Genomic DNA, 18,647 nt, shown 5'->3' with positions numbered 1-18,647 from the left:
TGATTCTGCAGTTATATATTTGTTTTCTTTAGATGGCAGCCATTGAAATATTTACATATATACATAACTTAAAAATTTAAAGATAATCAACAGCACCACTCTTCTCCAAAATCTACAAAAATCTTACAAAGATTTAACTCTAGTCATTGGGCCTACATTCCACTATTGTCCAGTATTTTAGCTCAACTTTTTTAAGTCCCTCAACTTAGAAAATAATTGTTTCATATTCCAGTCTGTTTAGAATTGACTACATGGTTGCCATCGTCTTTGCTCAGTATTACTGTTGCATCAGATATTCATTCCTTCTCAGCTTGCTCTCTTCCCGCAATATAATATTTAGAATTTCTCTTAATTAGGGTATCTGGACAATAAAAAATCAGGTTTTTTTCATTTGAAATGTCTTTTTCCTTGAGATGTAAATTATGAATAGAACGCTTCTTCCACTCTCTTCTGCATTATTCAAATCATTTGTATACAGCAATGGACAGAAAGTCAGGAGGCCAGGACTCAAGATCCAGCCCTGTCAATAAAATATTTTATGACTTTGGGTAAGTCCTTTCATATCTCTGACTTAGTATTTCTTCACAAAGTCAGAGTAAAATAATCTCTAAAGGCCCTTCTAGCTCTTACACTCTGAATAGAACAAATGAATGTATACTGTTAGAAAACAGAGCAGAAGGGTGAGTGAAAAAACAGAGTAATTTGAGAAATACAGGGAGAAGGAAGATAAGATTACCTCTTATAGCTTCTTCGTAGAAGAATAAAGAGAAGACAAGGTTACATCTCACGTATTCTTTTGTTTACAACTTTCTGGTAAGAAATTACAAGTACCACAAGTCCCATTGATATACCTACCATTTGTTTGTTCAAAGACTGATCTTGTGTATGGCAGTTTAAAATAGTGGTCTTTAGTACAGAGTCTTCCCACCTGTAGTTCTCAGATGTCCCAGCACTAGTAGGCAGAAATGTGATGTTGGAGAGAAAAGTAGAAAAGAGAACAGATAATCTTTTCTGACTTTGGTGGGGTGAGTTTCATGTATGCTCTAGTGCTAATCACTCTTATTAAGGATCAATAGACTGGGTATCAGGAGTCTTGGTTCTTCTGCAGAACTGCTACTTTAAAAAATGAAAAAAAAAAGTCTCAGCAAATGAATGCTGATCTTGGGTTATTAACTTTTCTCCTCACTCTTGGAATTTTCATCTATAAAATGAGGGTAAGATAATCACAAGGATATTCAAAATGGAGTGACAGTGAAAAGTCTGGAACACGCTAAGTTACTTTTCCCTGTTTGTGGTTATTCCTTTCCTTTCCCCATAGTTATTTGTATCCGTATCTATCAGCTCAACTAGACTATAAACTCATTGAAAGGAACTATATGCCATTGATATCTATATTGCTCAAGATGCCTAGTACAGAGGAAATTCTCAGTGTTTGAAAAGCATGTGTAATACAGATGGAATAAAAGTAAGAACAAGTCAGCCACTTGTTTGTGATGAAAATGGAGAACCCCAACCCCACCCTAAGGGACCCATTTACTTGGATCCAGCTTTAAAAATGAAAACGTCTTTGCAAGGTCAAGACACAGAGTGGTCAAATAATTTTAGAACACCTGTGACCTTAAGTTCTTCCGTGCTAACAGTGGAAGAGAGTGGGTGCTTTCATACTCTTGTGGCATCATATTTGCTATGAGAGATATTCCGTTTCTCAGAAGACCATATGGAAAGCAAATGATGTAGAAAATGAGTCACACAGTAAAGGGGGTTAGAAGAAAAGGAAACAGAGACTATCCAACTCAAAAAGAATTCCACACATAGGCAAGTAAATGTAATAAGAAGTTTATTGGATTTCTAAATAAAGTAGTTGCAACTCTTTTACAGAAAAAAGAAATATAATTTCCATATTCATTCTTATAGAGCATTGAAAAAACATAATTGATAGAGAAAACTGATAGAAGGTAAATAGAAAACAGGTTTTAATATAGTCGGATAATGCATAAACACAAAAGAAAATACCTAAATCACTTGCGTATAACAGATTTTATTCTCTTATTTTCATACTGAACTATGTGTGCTATTTTGGATACACAGTGATGGTTTGTAATGTAGTGAATAAATGCAATTTGCTAAGAATACAAGAAAAAAGAGAAACCTATATTTTAGGAACACCATGGTTCTGTCAGTATCACACATATGAAAATAGACATATTCCTTATATGTTTTTGTGTGCCTTTCCCTAAGTCAGAGAATGTTATTCAGACTAGCAGCTCATCATGGTGGGGCTATGATTGTGCTTAGCTAGTAGGAAGTGCTGCTCTTAGTAGACACATTTAGCATAGAGAAAACCCGGCTTCTCACCATCTCCGCCTTACCTATCCACTTGTAAACACCATTTAACCTTTACATAAGACTATCTTCCACGGTCATAATCATCAGATTGAAACTCAGAGCAAAGCCATGCTGTGTTTCTTCCCAGTCCATTTGTTTCCAAGGGAAAAAAAAAATCTCTATATCCCAACATCCCTATGACATGACACCGAAATTTTTGAACTCTTTTCTAGCGCTAAAATCTGATCCTCTAAAAAATAAAAAAATGACTAGTGTGGAAATTGGATAAGGTAAAAACAGAAAAGGAACATCAACAGGAAGAGTAGGCATTTTTAGTGAAAAGTATCACTCTTTTGCCAAAGAGTCAACTGGATTCATCCAATGATGATGACTAGAGCAGGGTGGTCACACTCTTGAAATTATGAAACATAGCTGTTCCAACCTCACCCGTAGCTTATGTAATGGGGTTCCTTATATGGAAAACAGAATGGTGGCTGACTGCAATGGCATAGAGTCCATCTTCCATAGTTTGTCCCCTTTTACTTCCATTTGGTAAAACTGGGTTAGGTAGGAGACAATTTTATGACCAAGAGGACACCAAGAGCTTCCTTGGATAAAGGTTAAGTGGAGGTATCTTGCTTTGCCCAAACAGAGGCATATTCAAGTGAACATGGAGCCAACTGACTTAGAAGGAAAGGGAACGACTTGGCAAGTGTAATCTGCCAGCTGGTTGAGTCAGACGACACATTGAGAACGATCTTTTTTGGAATCATGTCCTCCCTTCAACCCTTCTCCTACAATCATGCACTGTCTACCTCGTCCTATTTACATGGACCCTCTCCTATTGCCACCTCTGGGTAAGAATGCATCACTCTAGGCTGTGCTGCTGCTCCATCAACAGTATTGACAGTTCTGTCAGTGATGGAACTATGGAAACAAAAGCCATCAAATAACATACACTACTATTTTTGGGAATCAAAGTAATGCTCTAAGGATCTGGCAAGGACATTTGGCCCCCTGAGCTTCCAATCCCCACAGCCAAGACTTTTCTATTTTCTCTTATGTTAGCCTGAGAGACAAAAGGAGAAGGAATGTGCTGACACTTTAACACTCTAAACCCACCGATGCTTAGTTTATAGAACACACATATGACACACATCCTAATACAGACTATGGCTCTATTAATTCTCTTAAACATTTTTTTTTCCTAAATGTTTCAATGCCATAAAGCTTACATTCCCTTGAAGCAGAGTACAGGAAACCTTAGCAATATGCTACCATCCAGTAGGATATAAATATAAAGAAGCTGTATCAGCAAGGGATGCTCAGGGAATGTGTTTGCAGCCCGTTTCACGGTAGCCGCTTGAGAGGGGATATTGGAAGTGAGTGACTTTCTTTCATTTGGCAAAGTTTCCTTATCTCAGCACCTACTCTTTCTGATGGTATGTTTTTGAAGGCTGCACAGTACGACTCTGGGTACCGTGTGTACATACATATGTAAGGAATAACGTTTATGTTGCTCAGAATAGGCACTTTTTGAAGGCAGTAAATCTAAAAGTAAAGTTAATAGAGCCTATATTTAGTGCTCATCTTCTCACTTTGCTGATGTGTATGCTGAACAGAAGATCACAGATTTGAGTCAGTCTCGCAAAGAGGCCGGAGTCGGCAAATGGCTATATTCAGAGCTGGGGAAGTCTTGCCAACTCAACTGTAGCTGTTAAAAAGGCAGACTTGGAGAAGGTGCAATCGTTTTTCTCAAAGGTGACGGCACAGAAAGAGAAAAGGCATGAAATAAAAGCCTGTGTGCGTGGCTCAGGGAAAATTACTATCCTCAGGCTCTGTATCTTCACGTCACATCTACTTCATGGCACAGATTTGCCACTTAGAAAGTCCTTTCCCTTTCCTTTTTTGTATGTCTCATAATTGCACATATTCCCTTACTTAGCTGTAGAGAAAGAGAAGCCCTAAATCTGTTAGAGTAATGATAAAGGTGTAGGTTAAAAGACAAAACAAACAAAACAAAAGTGGTTTATTATACAGAAAACATGCAAAAGCTCAACGCTACATCCAACTGTAAAGGTTTCACGTCTAAGTTTAAATTTTCACTTAAGGCACATTAAGCCACATGATAATTTTATACATGCCAAATAATCAGACAATCAAGTGTCATGTTTAATTCTATTTGCTCTTTGAGATATTTCTTGAAAAAGAATGAGGGCATAATTCAGATTTTCAGAGGGAAAATATTCTGACTTTGCTTAATAAAGAAAAGAGTCTTGGATAATTTGCTCATCAGCTTTCCCAAGAGAGGAAATGGGTAGTAAAAGGAAGAAAGTCTTTTAAAAATAATTTTGCTACTACTTTACTATAAAGTGTTGGTGACAAGATTTAGTTTCTAGGGTCCTAAATGTCTTTCATCAAAGATATTCCTCAGTTCAGACTTCTCCATTATGCTAGAAGGATGGCATGGTCCCATGCTAGTTTCAATTTGCTACCTAGAGAGGGAGGTCCAAGGCACTTTAACTATTTTTGGCACTATAATCCTGATATGTTGATGTATTTGACACAATTCTAAAAACTAAGCTCAAAGTATATAAGATTAGTAAAATGCAAACTCTGCCCAAATACCAATTCCCCATTTATTATTTGAAAGTTAAAACATGAGGCCATTCCTGTCGTTGGCATTTAAATATAAAAATCTCTTTTCCTCTCAAAGTTTATGTTTGAAGGAAAGAAACACATTGGGCAGATATATCATAACCTGCCCAAGCTACTCTCCTATTTCCGGTTTATAATTACTAAGTGAGCATTGCTGTCACCCAAAGAGAAAGAGAGAGAAGAAGGAACTGACTTTTTCCCTTTTATACTTAACGTCTCCCAAGAAAGAATAAAACAGGAAGAAATGTATCTAAGAAAAGCTAGCTCTTCCCATTTTGCATTTCTTAAACTAGTTTGGAAGCAGAGTTAAACAATTTGGGGGTGAGGAACGACATTCAGACTTCATATTTACTCTCTTGTGATGAAGGAAAGAGTCAAGAAAGTAACGATTACTGCTATGCCTTGGGATAAAGCACAGGAGGCACCATACAAAGTGGCAACACAATACATCAATAATGACCAAGAATAGTTCTTTACCCTTTTCCCAACAGATAGAAATATAAAGAGAGAATCACGCATGAGAGATAAATACCTGTTTCCACCCCCACCTCAAATTGCTTTGGCATATTTTAAGAGATAAATGGATCCACACGAAATTTAAATAGCTTTTTCTTCTCCTTTTTAGCTGTAACAAAAATGGGTCAGGTATAGGATTTATTAATTTCCTAGCCTGAAAACCCAAGTGCTTAAAAATAAGATTTATTTTTTGAAGGATCAGCTTTCTTGGAAGGTGTGTGTGTGTGTGTGTTTTGAAGACAACACAATTATATGATCCCTAAATATGGGAGAATATATTATGTAAAGTGAAATAAGAAAATTTTTATTAGTTTTTTCTTTATGTTATGTGAAGATAAATTAGATGATTTATAAAGGTATTTGAAAATAATGTTTTTCTAAAAGGCTGCTTTTTTCACATTTACCACCTCATTATCTTTTTATTCCCTCTGATGAGACAACACAGATTCCACCCATGTGAGTCTCTACTCAGGCATACTAGATAATTCTGAGGAGTGCTCAAATTGTGTCTCCTATTAATCCATTCCTGGGGTGGGAATACTCCGTCTATTCGACAAGAATCATTTTCCATTCATTGGCCATAATATTCATCAAGCCTCACAGGGAGGTTAGGCACTTTTCTTTTTTTTTTCTTTTCTTTTATTATTATTATACTTTAAGTTTTAGGGTACATGTGCACAATGTGCAGGTTAGTTACATATGTATACATGTGCCATGCTGGTGTGCTGCACCCATTAACTCGTCATTTACATTAGGTATATCTCCTAATGTTATCCCTCCCCCCTCCCCCCACCCCACAACAGTCCCCAGAGTGTGATGTTCCCCTTCCTGTGTCCATGTGTTCTCATTGTTCAATTCCCACCTATGAGTGAGGACATGTGGTGTTTGGTTTTTTGTCCTTACGATAGTTTACTGAGAATGATGATTTCCAATTTCAACCATAACCCTACAAAGGACATGAACTCATCATTTTTTATGGCTGCATAGTATCGAACAGACACTTCTCAAAAGAAGACATTTATGCAGCCAAAAAACACATGAAAAAATGCTCACCATCACTGGCCATCAGAGAAATGCAAATCAAAACCACAATGAGATACCATCTCATACCAGTTAGAATGGCAATCATTAAAAAGTCAGGAAACAACAGGTACTGGAGAGGATGTGGAGAAATAGGAACACTTTTACACTGTTGGTGGGACTGTAAACTAGTTCAACCATTGTGGAAGTCAGTGTGGTGATTCCTCAGGGATCTAGAACTAGAAATACCACTTGACCCAGCCATCCCATTACTGGGTATATACCCAAAGGATTATAAATCATGCTGCTATAAAGGCACACGCACACGTATGTTTATTGCGGCACTATTCACAATAGCAAAGACTTGGAACCAACCCAAATGTCCAACAATGATAGACTGGATTAAGAAAATGTGGCACATATACACCATGGAGGTGAGGCACTTTTCTAGTCTGTGAATGTGCATCTCAACCAAAGCCACCACTCTCCCGCTCCCATTAATGTCTCCCTTATTCCTCAGCTGTGAGGACTAGGAAGGGGTGAGAAGTCATTTGCTATTTAACTTGGCCCTCATTAGTCCCAGGGAATAAGCAGGTGGATGATGATACTGGCTTGATGGATGATACACTCCAGGGAGGGAAATGCATAAAACACTTATCAGGTATGATTATTTTAAAGGATTCTTAGATTTAATGCAGGAGATTTAATGAGAAGAAATGATATTTTTTCTCTCACTTCACATATTTTAGGATATAGCAAACAACTAAAGGAGTGAAATGAGAGGAAATAAAAAGTGGAAAGCACACCCTAAAGTACAGCTTCCCGAGGGACGCAGCTCAAGAGAAGGAACACTTGCTTGCTGAACTGTTAGGTAGAGCAACTTCTAGAGCATACATGGAGACTTTCTAGAAGGTTTTTTGAAAACAACATGGTACCAAATTCCTTGTAATGATAATAAATCACAAAATGACAGCATCCTGGGAAGCAAAGTCTATCAAATGGCAAAGGCCAAATCTCAGAAATGCCAACAGTTCCATAACATTTGTTTACAGACATTGTTAGCTCAAGGATTGGCTCTATGGGAAATGCCTGTTGCAGCAACATGCAGTTGGTGTGCTCTCAGTAAATGTGAATGGAGAGAAAGACTAAAATGCGTCGTTAGCCTATGGCAGTTTCTGTCTCTGTGGAACGTACATCGTGGTCCATGGGAGAGAGGCTTCTTTTAGGAATCAAGTCACCTCTGTGTGCCAATGAATTCTAAATGATATGATCTTGGTTGATATTCTGAACCTGACAGTTCCAGAGAGGTTTTTGGTGAATGGAATGTAAACGAACTCTCTCTGGGGAAATTTTTTGCAATGTGCTTCGTTCTGCCCGTTGTTTGTTCTTATCAGTGGCCTTTTCCCATCAACTTCCTCACAGTGCTGATCAGACAGAATACCTAGAGGTTTCCCACAAGATGACACAGATGTGTGCCAGCTCTAAATGATCTCTAAGACCGCAGTACACATGTGGATTTGCCACCTGGCAGTCAATTGGTCTCTGAATTTCCCTGGATGACTGGGGTCTTGGTAGTCTGTGAGAAGTCGATATTGTCCTCTAAGGTGTTCTCAGCCATGAGCGTGGCTACTTGGAGACAGCACTGGACTTGCAAGACCTGGTTATATCCCCAAATCTGCCACTTCCCAGCTATGTCATAGCTTTTGGCAAGTCACTTAATGGCTTGAGCCTCAGCTTTCTCTTCTAGAATAGGGCTACTAACAACCGTCCTCCCTGGGCTATTTTCTGTGTGGAAGCAGTTTGTAAGCTCTCTTAGGAATTACTGTTTTACAGCTCAGAAAGTTACCTCCAGGTCCTGCCCAGGAGACTGATGGCAGTTTCCACTTACAGTGCTCTCTCATTCAAAGCTGGGTTAGAAGAAGCCACAATCACAGTCTTCCCCAAGACAAAGGTATATTATTTAAACTAAATAGTCATCCAGAGCAATGAGGAAAGCATTTGTACATTTCCATATAAAAGTATAGCATAATAGAACCCCTCCCCTCGAGAATGATATCCTTTTCCACAGATGAACTAACCGGAAATGATGAGTTTTCAGCAGTACCACTATCTTTTGCTTTTGACTTCTTCCTTGTTAGACATGGGGATTATATACCAATATTTCCCAACATTTTTTTTTTTTTGAGACAGAGTCTCGCTCTGTCGCCCAGGCTGGAGTGCAGTGGCGCGATCTCTGCTCGCTGCAACCTCTGCCTCCTATGTTCAAGTGAATCTCCTGCCTCAGCCTCCCAGGTAGCTGGGACTACAGGCACCCACCAACATGCCCGGCTAATTTCTGTATTTTTTTTTTAGTAGAGTCGGGGTTTCACCATGTTGACCAGGATGGTCTCGATCTCTTGACCTCGTGATCCGCCTGCCTCAGCCTCCCAAAGTGCTGGGATTACAGGCATGAGCCACCGCACCCGGCCCATTTTCCAACATTTTTAAGGTCATTATCCACAAGTCAGATAAAAGGGGTGTACTGTTCATGGGTTAGTTACTGGGGAAGGCATGAAGCTACATAACAACTGTCAGAACGGTCTGTCTTCTAAATAGGAAAGTACAACCAGCAACAAAAAAACTCATAAACTCTAATGTCTGGCCCTCAGAACATCCTTCCGACTAATTTTAGAGATTCTTAAAAATTCGTATAATCAAAGCTTTTTTTAAAAAAGTAATGCAATGCCCAAAACAAAACAAATACGTATGGAAGGAAAAGGAGAGGGGAAGCAACACTGTATCGTGTACTACAGGTTTTGTGTGGCACCAGAGAGAACGTATACCCCAAACGCTGGCTCTGTTTTAAAGTCATGGGTAGCTTGGAACAAAATGTGCTGAAAGAAATGTAAGATCTCAAGGAATAATGAGCTCCCTGACACGGGTGATGTTTAAGTAGAGTCAGAATTGGCACTTTGGGAGGCCGAGGCGGGCGGATCAGGAGGTCAGGAGATCGAGATCACGGTGAAACCCCGTCTCTACTAAAAATACAAAAAAATTAGCTGGGCGCGGTGGCGGGCGTCTGTAGTCCCGGCCACTAAGGAGGCTGAGGCAGGATAATGGCGTGAACCCGAGAGGCGGAGCGGAGCTTGCAGTGAGGCGAGATTGCGCCACTGCACTCCAGCCTGGGCGACAGAGCAAGACTCTGTCTCAAAAAAAAAAAATAAATAAAAAATAAAAATAAAAAAATAAAAAAAATAAAAAAAATTGGCACTTAGCAACGAATCTTTAAGGGAATTTTAATACCAAGTAGAAAAGATGGCTGGGAAGTCCTTTCTAATAATGGACTTAGACTCAATAGGAAAATAGAGATGTCCCGCTTGTTCTCTTGTGGAGGGTCAAAGGACATGTACCCTTGCTGCAAGAATAGAAGATGTAGCTGTGGATCAATAAGAATGCTCATTTTCTGTTACAATAAAGTTCATGGAGGGCTGCTTCCTGTTCATACTGTGCATGCTGGGCTATATTTTGGCAGGTCATCTTCTCTTCCAATTATAAAGAGATGGGAAAGTCAAGTAAATACTTCCTCAGTCTTCCTCTATGCCTTTTTCTTCCCATTGAACCTGATTATTTGGAAGCCTTTTTTTTTCTGTTAAGAAGGAATTTCTAGAAACCATGATATTTTGGCCAATGCAGAGGGTCTTCTCTGAGTATAGCCCGTGTTTCCCTGTCGTGCCTTAAATACTTTTTTCTCAACTTCCAAATCAAGTCAATGAATCAGCTCAAGATTTCTTATCAAATTATATGTCCTCCATAAAGTCTTACTAATGTCACTGGAATGACTCTTCCTGATGCCACATTCCTTCCTATTGAGTAAGTACAGATTGAAGTGGTTGGATCTTATTACAGTCGGCCAGAATCAAAGTTACTTAGGGGCTGATTCTCTTACAGTGATTATTTGGTAATTATTAAATTGAAGAGCTGAGTAAGAGATAAGGATGTTGGGATGACAAAAAGAAAAGAAAAATATGGACTCCTAAATGATTAGAGAAAGAAGCTGCTCACTTTTTCTAACATGTAACGTCTCTAGGTACAAATATTTGAGCACAGAATGAATGAAGTGAATCTCAAAACCAATCAACCAGCAAATATTTATGTATAACTTGTAAAGTGTCCATATATTTATGTAGAACCTATAAAGTGTTACTATTTAATATGAAAATATGGATGAAAAATGTCTTACTCTGAAGAAGACAAGGATAAAAGGAAAGGGTTGAATGGAATATGAACTGACCCAGAAGTGGGAATCTCATGGATGGCATATGCATTAGCTTGCTTCCTGTTTTCAGGATGAATTTGATTTTGGCAACATCCAAAATAGTACAGAACAAAAAGTAACAGAACTGTCTGTAGACATGGGAGTTCTATCCTTCTGTAGCTTTTACACTTCTGGGTCTGAGGTTTTTTGGGGAAATTATCTTTGGGTGATTCCAATTTCATTTACTTTCAACCCTAAAGAAAGCCTTTCAACCTAGCCTGAGTCATGGTGAACTGCCAAGTTTCATTGAGTACACTGAAAATTAGAAAATATGTTTGTGTCCACTGTTTAAAGAAGCAGCAGAGAGTGATAGGACATGACACTATGTCAATAAGTGAAGAAAAGCTGAATGAGTTGGTGATATCAGACATGAAGAGGCAAAGATTTGGACTTAAGACTTGTTTTGTGGAGCTACAGAGCTAGAATAGACGTATGTGAGCACAACTACATACTGGCCAAGACTAAGAAGATATGGGATGGTAATTCATCAGGAAAATAACAGAGAAGACTCAGATCTTTCAAAGGCCCATGAATCTATTTTTTTGTTTGTTTGTTTTTGAGACGGAGTCTCACTCTTTCGCCCAGGCGGGACTGCAGTGGCGCGATCTCGACTCACTGCAAGCTCCGCTTCCCGGGTTCACGCCATTCTCCTGCCTCAGCCTCCCAAGTAGCTGGGACTACAGGCACCCGCCACCACGCCTGGCTAATTTTTTGTATTTTTTTTAGTAGAGACGGGGTTTCACCGTGTTAGCCAGGATGGTCTCGATCTCCTGACCTCATGATCGGCTCGCCTTGGCCTCCCAAAGCATGATTCTATTTTATTTGGGAATAGCATTCGTGTTTGGGGGCAACTGTAACTCTCTATAGTGGTGTAGAACACAAGATGACATGGTGACGCTTCTCTTTCTTGGTAGAACATTCCATTTGTAGGGTAGAGAACTGAATTTAGAAGCTACATTCAGTGCCAAGTTGACTGAATGCGATTGTGGCTGTTTAATAACATTTTTATTTGGGTATGTTATGTAAATGCCCACCAGAGTTAAATGAATAAGGATTTCTCTGGCCCTTAAGTGGATGGGTATCTAGGAAAAATTAACAATGCCACATAACATGAAAGGCTTAATGCAATCATCTGAAAGTATTATAAAGGAATTAGCTGCAGTGTGTCACCCCTCTCTAGTATATATAAGTGTTTGTAGAATATTAATTTTTATTTTTAACAAAGGCTAGAGATATTTATTCGTGCATTAAGAGACTTCTGTCAGTTAAATAACAACCAGAATTTAACAGCAAAAATTGGCACTTTTTTTTGTAACTTTGAGGGGGACCTGTCAATCAGCTAAAGAAAAAAACGCGCGGGGCGCGGTGGCTCACGCCTGTAATCCCAGCACTTTGGGAGGCCGAGAAGGGTGGATCACGAGGTCAGGAGATCGAGGCCATCCTGGCTAACACTGTGAAACCCCATCTCTACTAAAAATACAAAAAAATTAGCCAGGCATGGTGGCGGGCGCCTGTAGTCCCAGCTACTCGGGAGGCTGAGACAGGAGAATGGCATGAACCTGGGAGGCAGAGCTTGCAGTGAGAGGAGATCGTGCCACTGCACTCCAGCCTGGGCGACAGAGCGAGACTCCGTCTCAAAAAAAAAAAAAAAAAAGAAAAAAAACGCATCTTTCACACAGCTCTCCACAAAATAAGGGACATGCATGCTGTAACTAAGATAGAGTCCACAACTTTTTGTACAACGGCCAGGGAAATTAAATAGAAAAGGGAATTAGTGTCCTTTTTTCTGGATTGAAGGGAAATTCTGCCTGTAGTCTGTGATCTAAGAAAAACTGGTGCTGTCCAACCTGCTGAAAAATATTTTAGTATCAACTATTACAATATATTATTAGTCTTACAGGCTAAGTGCTAATCTGTGTTAAAATTCTGAAAATACAATAGTTATTCCTTTGCTATAAGGAAAGTTATCAAGCTGCAATGGAATAAAATAAAATGCCATCATTAAAAATATAATTTTTTGTGGTTAAATTGCTTTGGACTTAAAAAAAAAAATCTTAACCTAGTCTTTGAAAGATTACTTTGCATACAGCTGAGAAAACTAGATCAGTCACAAATGAATTTTCCAAGAATCTATGACCTCAGTCCCTGATGAAAATTCATTAAAATGAAACAGAAAGACTCTATTATCTCATTTCACTTTACGAATAAATACAACCTAAAAAATATGCCCCTATAAAAGAAGATTTTATGGATGCCACATATATTTGCTGGTAGCCTTCCCCTTATGAATATAATCATAATTCCCTAAAATCATAATGCATTGATATAATTTACCAAAAATCCAAGTACAGCAACACTAATAGGTAGGATGGAAAGAAGGAAAGAAAGGGAGAAAGGAAGGGAGGAAGAAAGCAAGAGAGAAAGAATCCTTACCAAGTCACGGTAGCTTCAGTCAGGTAACTTTTTAAGGTTTGAAATAAGGCTATGCTAACCAAACAACAGCCTCATGAGAAAAGTTTCATTCTAGTTATCTGTCAAGTGAATAACTTGGCCTGAAATATTCATGGTTGCACCATATTAATGCCTCACTGAGAACAAGTTTTGAACTTGTCTGGACCACTATTAAGCAAATACAATGAAGACAATTAAAAAATATGCCGAATGGTGGCAAAGAATCAAGTTGAAGTCTCTGTCTTCATTATCTGACTAAAACTACTGTAAAATCAAATAAAAAACACTAACATCCATTATATCACCTTCTGGCATAAAAATGTTTTACTCATTTAAAGACCTATGAGATACTTCCAAGACAAGGAAAAAATAAATACTACTAGAATATATTAAGATGAAAAGTTGACTTCTCTCTCTCTCTTTCTTTCTTTCTTTTTTTTTTTTTTTTTTTACTTTTTTACTTTTTGGTGAGTATATTTTTGAGATTTGGTGGTTATCATTTACATCATTGACTCTTCAGTGGAATATTCCTAGTAGTGTAAACAGATTCTATGAAAATAAGGCACAAGTATATGTTGTTCTCTGATTGTCTCCCACGAGAGTGCACCAAACGAGCGATCCCAAGAAATGGACTTGAGGCACATTTTGCAGAGGTATCTTTTTCAGTTTGCTGGTTTCCCACAGATGGCTAAAGCAGGGGTATGGAACATGCTGTCATATTTCATTCATAACACACATGTACTATAGCTCTAGGCAACAGATGGACAATCGCTTGTTTGAACTACAAATGTGAAATACTAAGGTAGAATAGCAATATTTCTAGAAATGTATATGAAAAAATAAAGCATTTCCAAGCCAAGAGCAATGGTGAGAGGCTTTGAGGTTACATCAGTGTTTCCCTGATCTCCCTAGCAGCTGCCATAATTTCCCCAACACCCTTCAAAACTTGATAATGGAAGGATCAGGGGGCAGCCGACACAGATTTGACAAGAGAAGCCCAAACCACATCAAATAGAAATAACACTGTTATTCCTGGCTGGTTCACATTAATAGGATTTTTACTAACTATAAAAACGGTTGGAAGTTGTGTTTTCAGAGTCCTGTCTATATTCCACTAACTCTCTACTATAGCCCCATGGAAAAAGCCCTCTCTTTCTTCCTCTGTACCCAAATATAAAATACTCGTTTAAATGTAGAGTTTCATATCCTTTAAACCTCACCATAAACATCTCTGCAGAATCTTTCATAGGGAACAATTATAGTGTTGATAAGTCCACCCCCTTAATCAGCACATACCCAGAAAAGTAATTTTGATCAGAGAAGTTGCTCCTACAGAAATAACAATGTGTTAATGACAAGAAAAAGAACCCACATCTTTGAGCTGCAGAGATGCCAGCATCTAACAACCTGACGCCTTATGCTGGGACACAGGACTTATTTTTGAGTCAATTATTTATTTATTTATTTTTTTAAACAAGCGCATGCCACCATGTCTGGCTAATTTGGTTTTTATTTTATTTTATTTTTTTATAGAGACAAGGTCTCACTATGTTGCCCAGGCTGGTGTCAAACTCCTGGCTTCAGGCAATCCTCCTATCTCAGCCTCCCAAATTGCTGGGATTACAGGTGTGAGTCACCACACCTGGCCTTATTTTTGAGTTTTAAAGGCAATTTTCTTTGCCAGTGAGACTCCATGTTGAGTCAGTATGGTCTGGGGATTGAAAAATTTAAGAAATCCTATTTTGATATGTTCTGCAGAGCCCATGATATAGTGGATTTTTTTCCTTTTCCATGTCTCTCTTGTTACACAGAATTACCAAATATTGATATTCTTGATACTTTTCAAAATCAGTATATTTTTACAAACTTTCTGTTATAGACTCTGATTTTTCTACTATTTATGTATTTAAACCACAACAATTATGATATTATATCAGCAGACAGTATGATTATAATCATTAAAGTAATACAATCTTTTTCTCTCTGTTGCAGGCAAAATTTCATGCAACTAAAAAAGAGTGACTTGGCATTGTTTAAATCAAATGATTAGTAGAAAAGACAGTAACATAAATCATATATTTAAGAAACCCTAGAATAAAATATTGTAGGATCCTTTCCTTATTATACCTTGTGAAAGAAAAAAAAAGCCTCTAAATCTAAATATTTCTACATATGTATGAGTGCACATCCATTATTATAAAAGAGTAAGTCTATCTTAAAAAGAGATTTACTTTAAAAACCTTTGGTAAAGATACTCTGAGGTTATGTTATAAGAATGCATAATAAAGATTGTAAGCAAGCAGTATAATGCTGACGATGCCACAGGGATGGGTCTGTGACAGCATTTTCTTACAGCTTTTCCTCTTGACATGTAAACATTCAGTTACACAAGGAATTAAATGTAATAAGCAAGTAGAATGTTACTGCATTTTATAGTATAAATATTCAATAAATTCTTCTTCTTTTGGCAAAATTAATAATAATATGACCACTTTAAGAGATACAATCTATCCCTCAATAAATTGGACTCTTTGCTTTGTCCTAAAGAGAATTTCTCCGAAAATATTACATAAAAAGTTACTAAGTCAAAATTCAAGCCGATTACATTATCAGCCCTATTGTCAAATAGTCAGTGCTACTTGAGGTAATCAGCATGGTCTGGCTTCAATTTGGAAGACAGGAATTCAGAGACACAGTTGACATTGCCTCCCAAAACTAACATGCTGCCCCTAAGTGAATCTCATCATATTTCACATTATGAGAAATATACGATCAAAGATAAGAGAAGTAGGGTAAGAAAAAGACAGTGGTCAAAGGAAGCTCTTAAAAGCTATAATTTTGGTGGTTCTAACACAAAACCGTTTAGTGACAAAAGCAAATGAGCCATACATTAAGGATGAGCTATAGTGACCATCGGCTTAAGAATTTCTAGTCACAAAAAAAGAATCACTTTTATGATCATTCCTATTCAAGTAAAATAAATTTAATTGGAATTCCTGAGGAATAGTTTGCAATTCAAAACATGTATCCATAATTTTTTATTTCAGTTCTGATGTTAAAAATAAAAATTAGAAAAAAAACTAGAAATCTGAACATCACTTCACAATAATGAAAAAGATATCTGTGGAATAAGGAAAGGGTACATTGGAGGATGTAATTATACTTGTTATATTTGGTGTCTTAAACTGGGTATTAGGTATATATGAATTCATTATATTATTATTTATACCTTTTTGTAGACTTAAAATACTCCATAATTTAAAAGTATATATTTGTGGGAGATTTGAAGAAAGGTTTAAGAAATCTCAATCCAAAATCCTTAGTTTACAAAATGGCAACTTGCCATGACTAAGCTAGGTGTCTCTCCTTAAGTGAAACATGTTCGAACTTAATAAGTATGGCTTGGCAGTTGGCAAGCAAGTGTTTCACCGGCTAATAAAAGTTTGAATAAAGATTCTAGGCAGAGATTCTGCATATTTTTAGCTCATAAAGACAATTTTTTTTTCAGTGATTGTCTTTGAAAGTGTGGTGTAAATGTCACATTGATGATTTGAAAATGTCTCCTGCAATATGTAATTTCAGTTGCAGAAGGATTATGAGAATAATTAAACTGTGGTTTCAGAATCTTTTCAAGCTTTCTACTCTTTTGAAAGTAAACCAAACAAAACTGCACAATTTTATTTTGCATGCTCTGATTTGCAATTGTCAGGCAAAATGGACCTGGTAATGAAAAAGAAAAAGAAGAGAATTTGAACTGTTTTTTCACAGCCTTCATCCTCTAGAGAAAAAGGCAATTTTGATAGTTGTGTTGGATATTAGAATAAACATGACAACATTTTTAAGACGAAAAGTGGGACAGTATTGAAAATGTTATCTTCTAGAAGAAATCAAGTTTGTCTGTATTATAATGTTCAGGTAGTGTGGAAAAGAAAAATCCTAAGGTAATATTGTGGGACAATAATTTTTTTTAAACACAACCCCAAAATGCCTTTTCTAGCATATCCCACCTATAATTTCTTTAGAAAAATATTGAAGCTTGGTTGTCTGTCACCACTTATTAGCTATGGGCCGATAACTCTTTTCCAATTAGCCTTGATCACTGGTCACTATAGATTCTGAATTCTGATGGTTGCAAATTAAATTTGGGCTTGTTCTAACTTATGTAATTTACAGCTTAAATTATTTACAGCCTAACAAAAAAAAAATTGTGCATTACCCTCCCCAAGGACATGAGTAGTATAAAGCAAGAGAAAAATATACTCTTCAATACATGGGAAAGAATGGCTACTCTTTACAGTCACAGGCAAAACGGAAATGATACGATGGAGATTTCAAGCCTAAAAGCACCTGTGAGTTGGCAGACTCACCCAGGAAAAACTATGTGACAGCAAATACCACACTAAAAAAAGCCATTCAACCAGATGAAAAGTGAGACAAACATAGGGATTAAAAGTTACAGGAATGCAGAAGTGAATGGGATGAAGCATAATTTGTGCAAAAATGTGGAAGTCCTTGGGAACAAAGGCCCATCAAGATCCTACATGATTCAATGTGAAATGTGTATTCAGTAACAACTTTTAAAAAAAATCTCATAATTTATGTGTTTCTAAGGCAAGGTTAATAGCAGATGAAGAACAGAGACTATCCCGTAGTTTGATGGCCTTTCCTCTAGTATTTCTTATCTTTTTCTTGTGTTCTTTCTTCTCAGTGCCAGCTGAACAGGTGACTGAATCTAAAGGTCGGTGCTCGCCTTGGCGGTCAACACCCTGATACGGGCAGAGTTGCAGGTCTTGCAGAGGATGTGCCCATCCAAGGGGTAGCAGCCTTGGTTATCTCCTTCAGACAGGAGACCACCGCAATCCTAGAACAGTAAAGACAGATGGAAACGACGTAAGTAAAAATGTTAAGTACATATGTGGAGAACAAATGATTGAGCTTTCTATTCAAGGCCTCCATAATGTGGCCACTTACTATCCTTCCTGCTTTACATTCTGCTAATCCCCAGTATCCTTTCTCCCACTATATAACATGGTATATCTTGAATGTAATTGAATTAGAGATTGGGGACATAAATATAAATGGACAGAAATATAATCCTCCTAAGGTCACTTCATATGAAATACAGGTATAAGAAGAGAAGAGGCCACCCATCTTGGCTCCCGTGTAGAAGTTTGCTGCCCCCACTCAACAAGAGAAAATAAGAATGTCCCTAACCACTGATGCATTTTTACCCTTTACCATTAGTTTAAGGATCTCTCAAAATGCATGCACAGGTACAGGAATGGAATGTTTTGGCCATTTCTGGGCTAGAGCAAAGGTAGACTGATTTCTGCCAAGCAGTAGGGCCACCAGTGGGTTCTGTGTATTTACTTCAATTGTAGTA

General features: G+C 37.7%; 1 protein-coding gene across 13 annotated transcripts in view; it reads right to left on the bottom strand.

The window, feature by feature from the left end:
* Positions 1-1,820: 1,820 nt before the first annotated feature.
* Positions 1,821-18,647, bottom strand: part of LPP (LIM domain containing preferred translocation partner in lipoma) — a 741,130-nt gene continuing 724,303 nt past the window's right edge. For all 13 annotated transcript variants that reach the window (XM_063722385.1, XM_063722384.1, XM_024244471.3 and 10 more), the window contains one exon: positions 1,821-18,125. In XM_063722385.1, the coding sequence (XP_063578455.1) occupies positions 17,997-18,125 (129 nt within the window). In that variant the 3' untranslated portion in view covers positions 1,821-17,996. The remainder of the gene's footprint in view (positions 18,126-18,647) is intronic.

This window comes from Pongo abelii, chromosome 2 (assembly GCF_028885655.2).
Source record: "Pongo abelii isolate AG06213 chromosome 2, NHGRI_mPonAbe1-v2.0_pri, whole genome shotgun sequence".
In the NCBI taxonomy this organism is placed as follows: Eukaryota; Metazoa; Chordata; class Mammalia; order Primates; family Hominidae; genus Pongo; species Pongo abelii.
The sequence above is the reverse complement of the archived record's forward strand: the minus strand, read 5'-3'. Positions and strand labels throughout refer to the sequence as shown.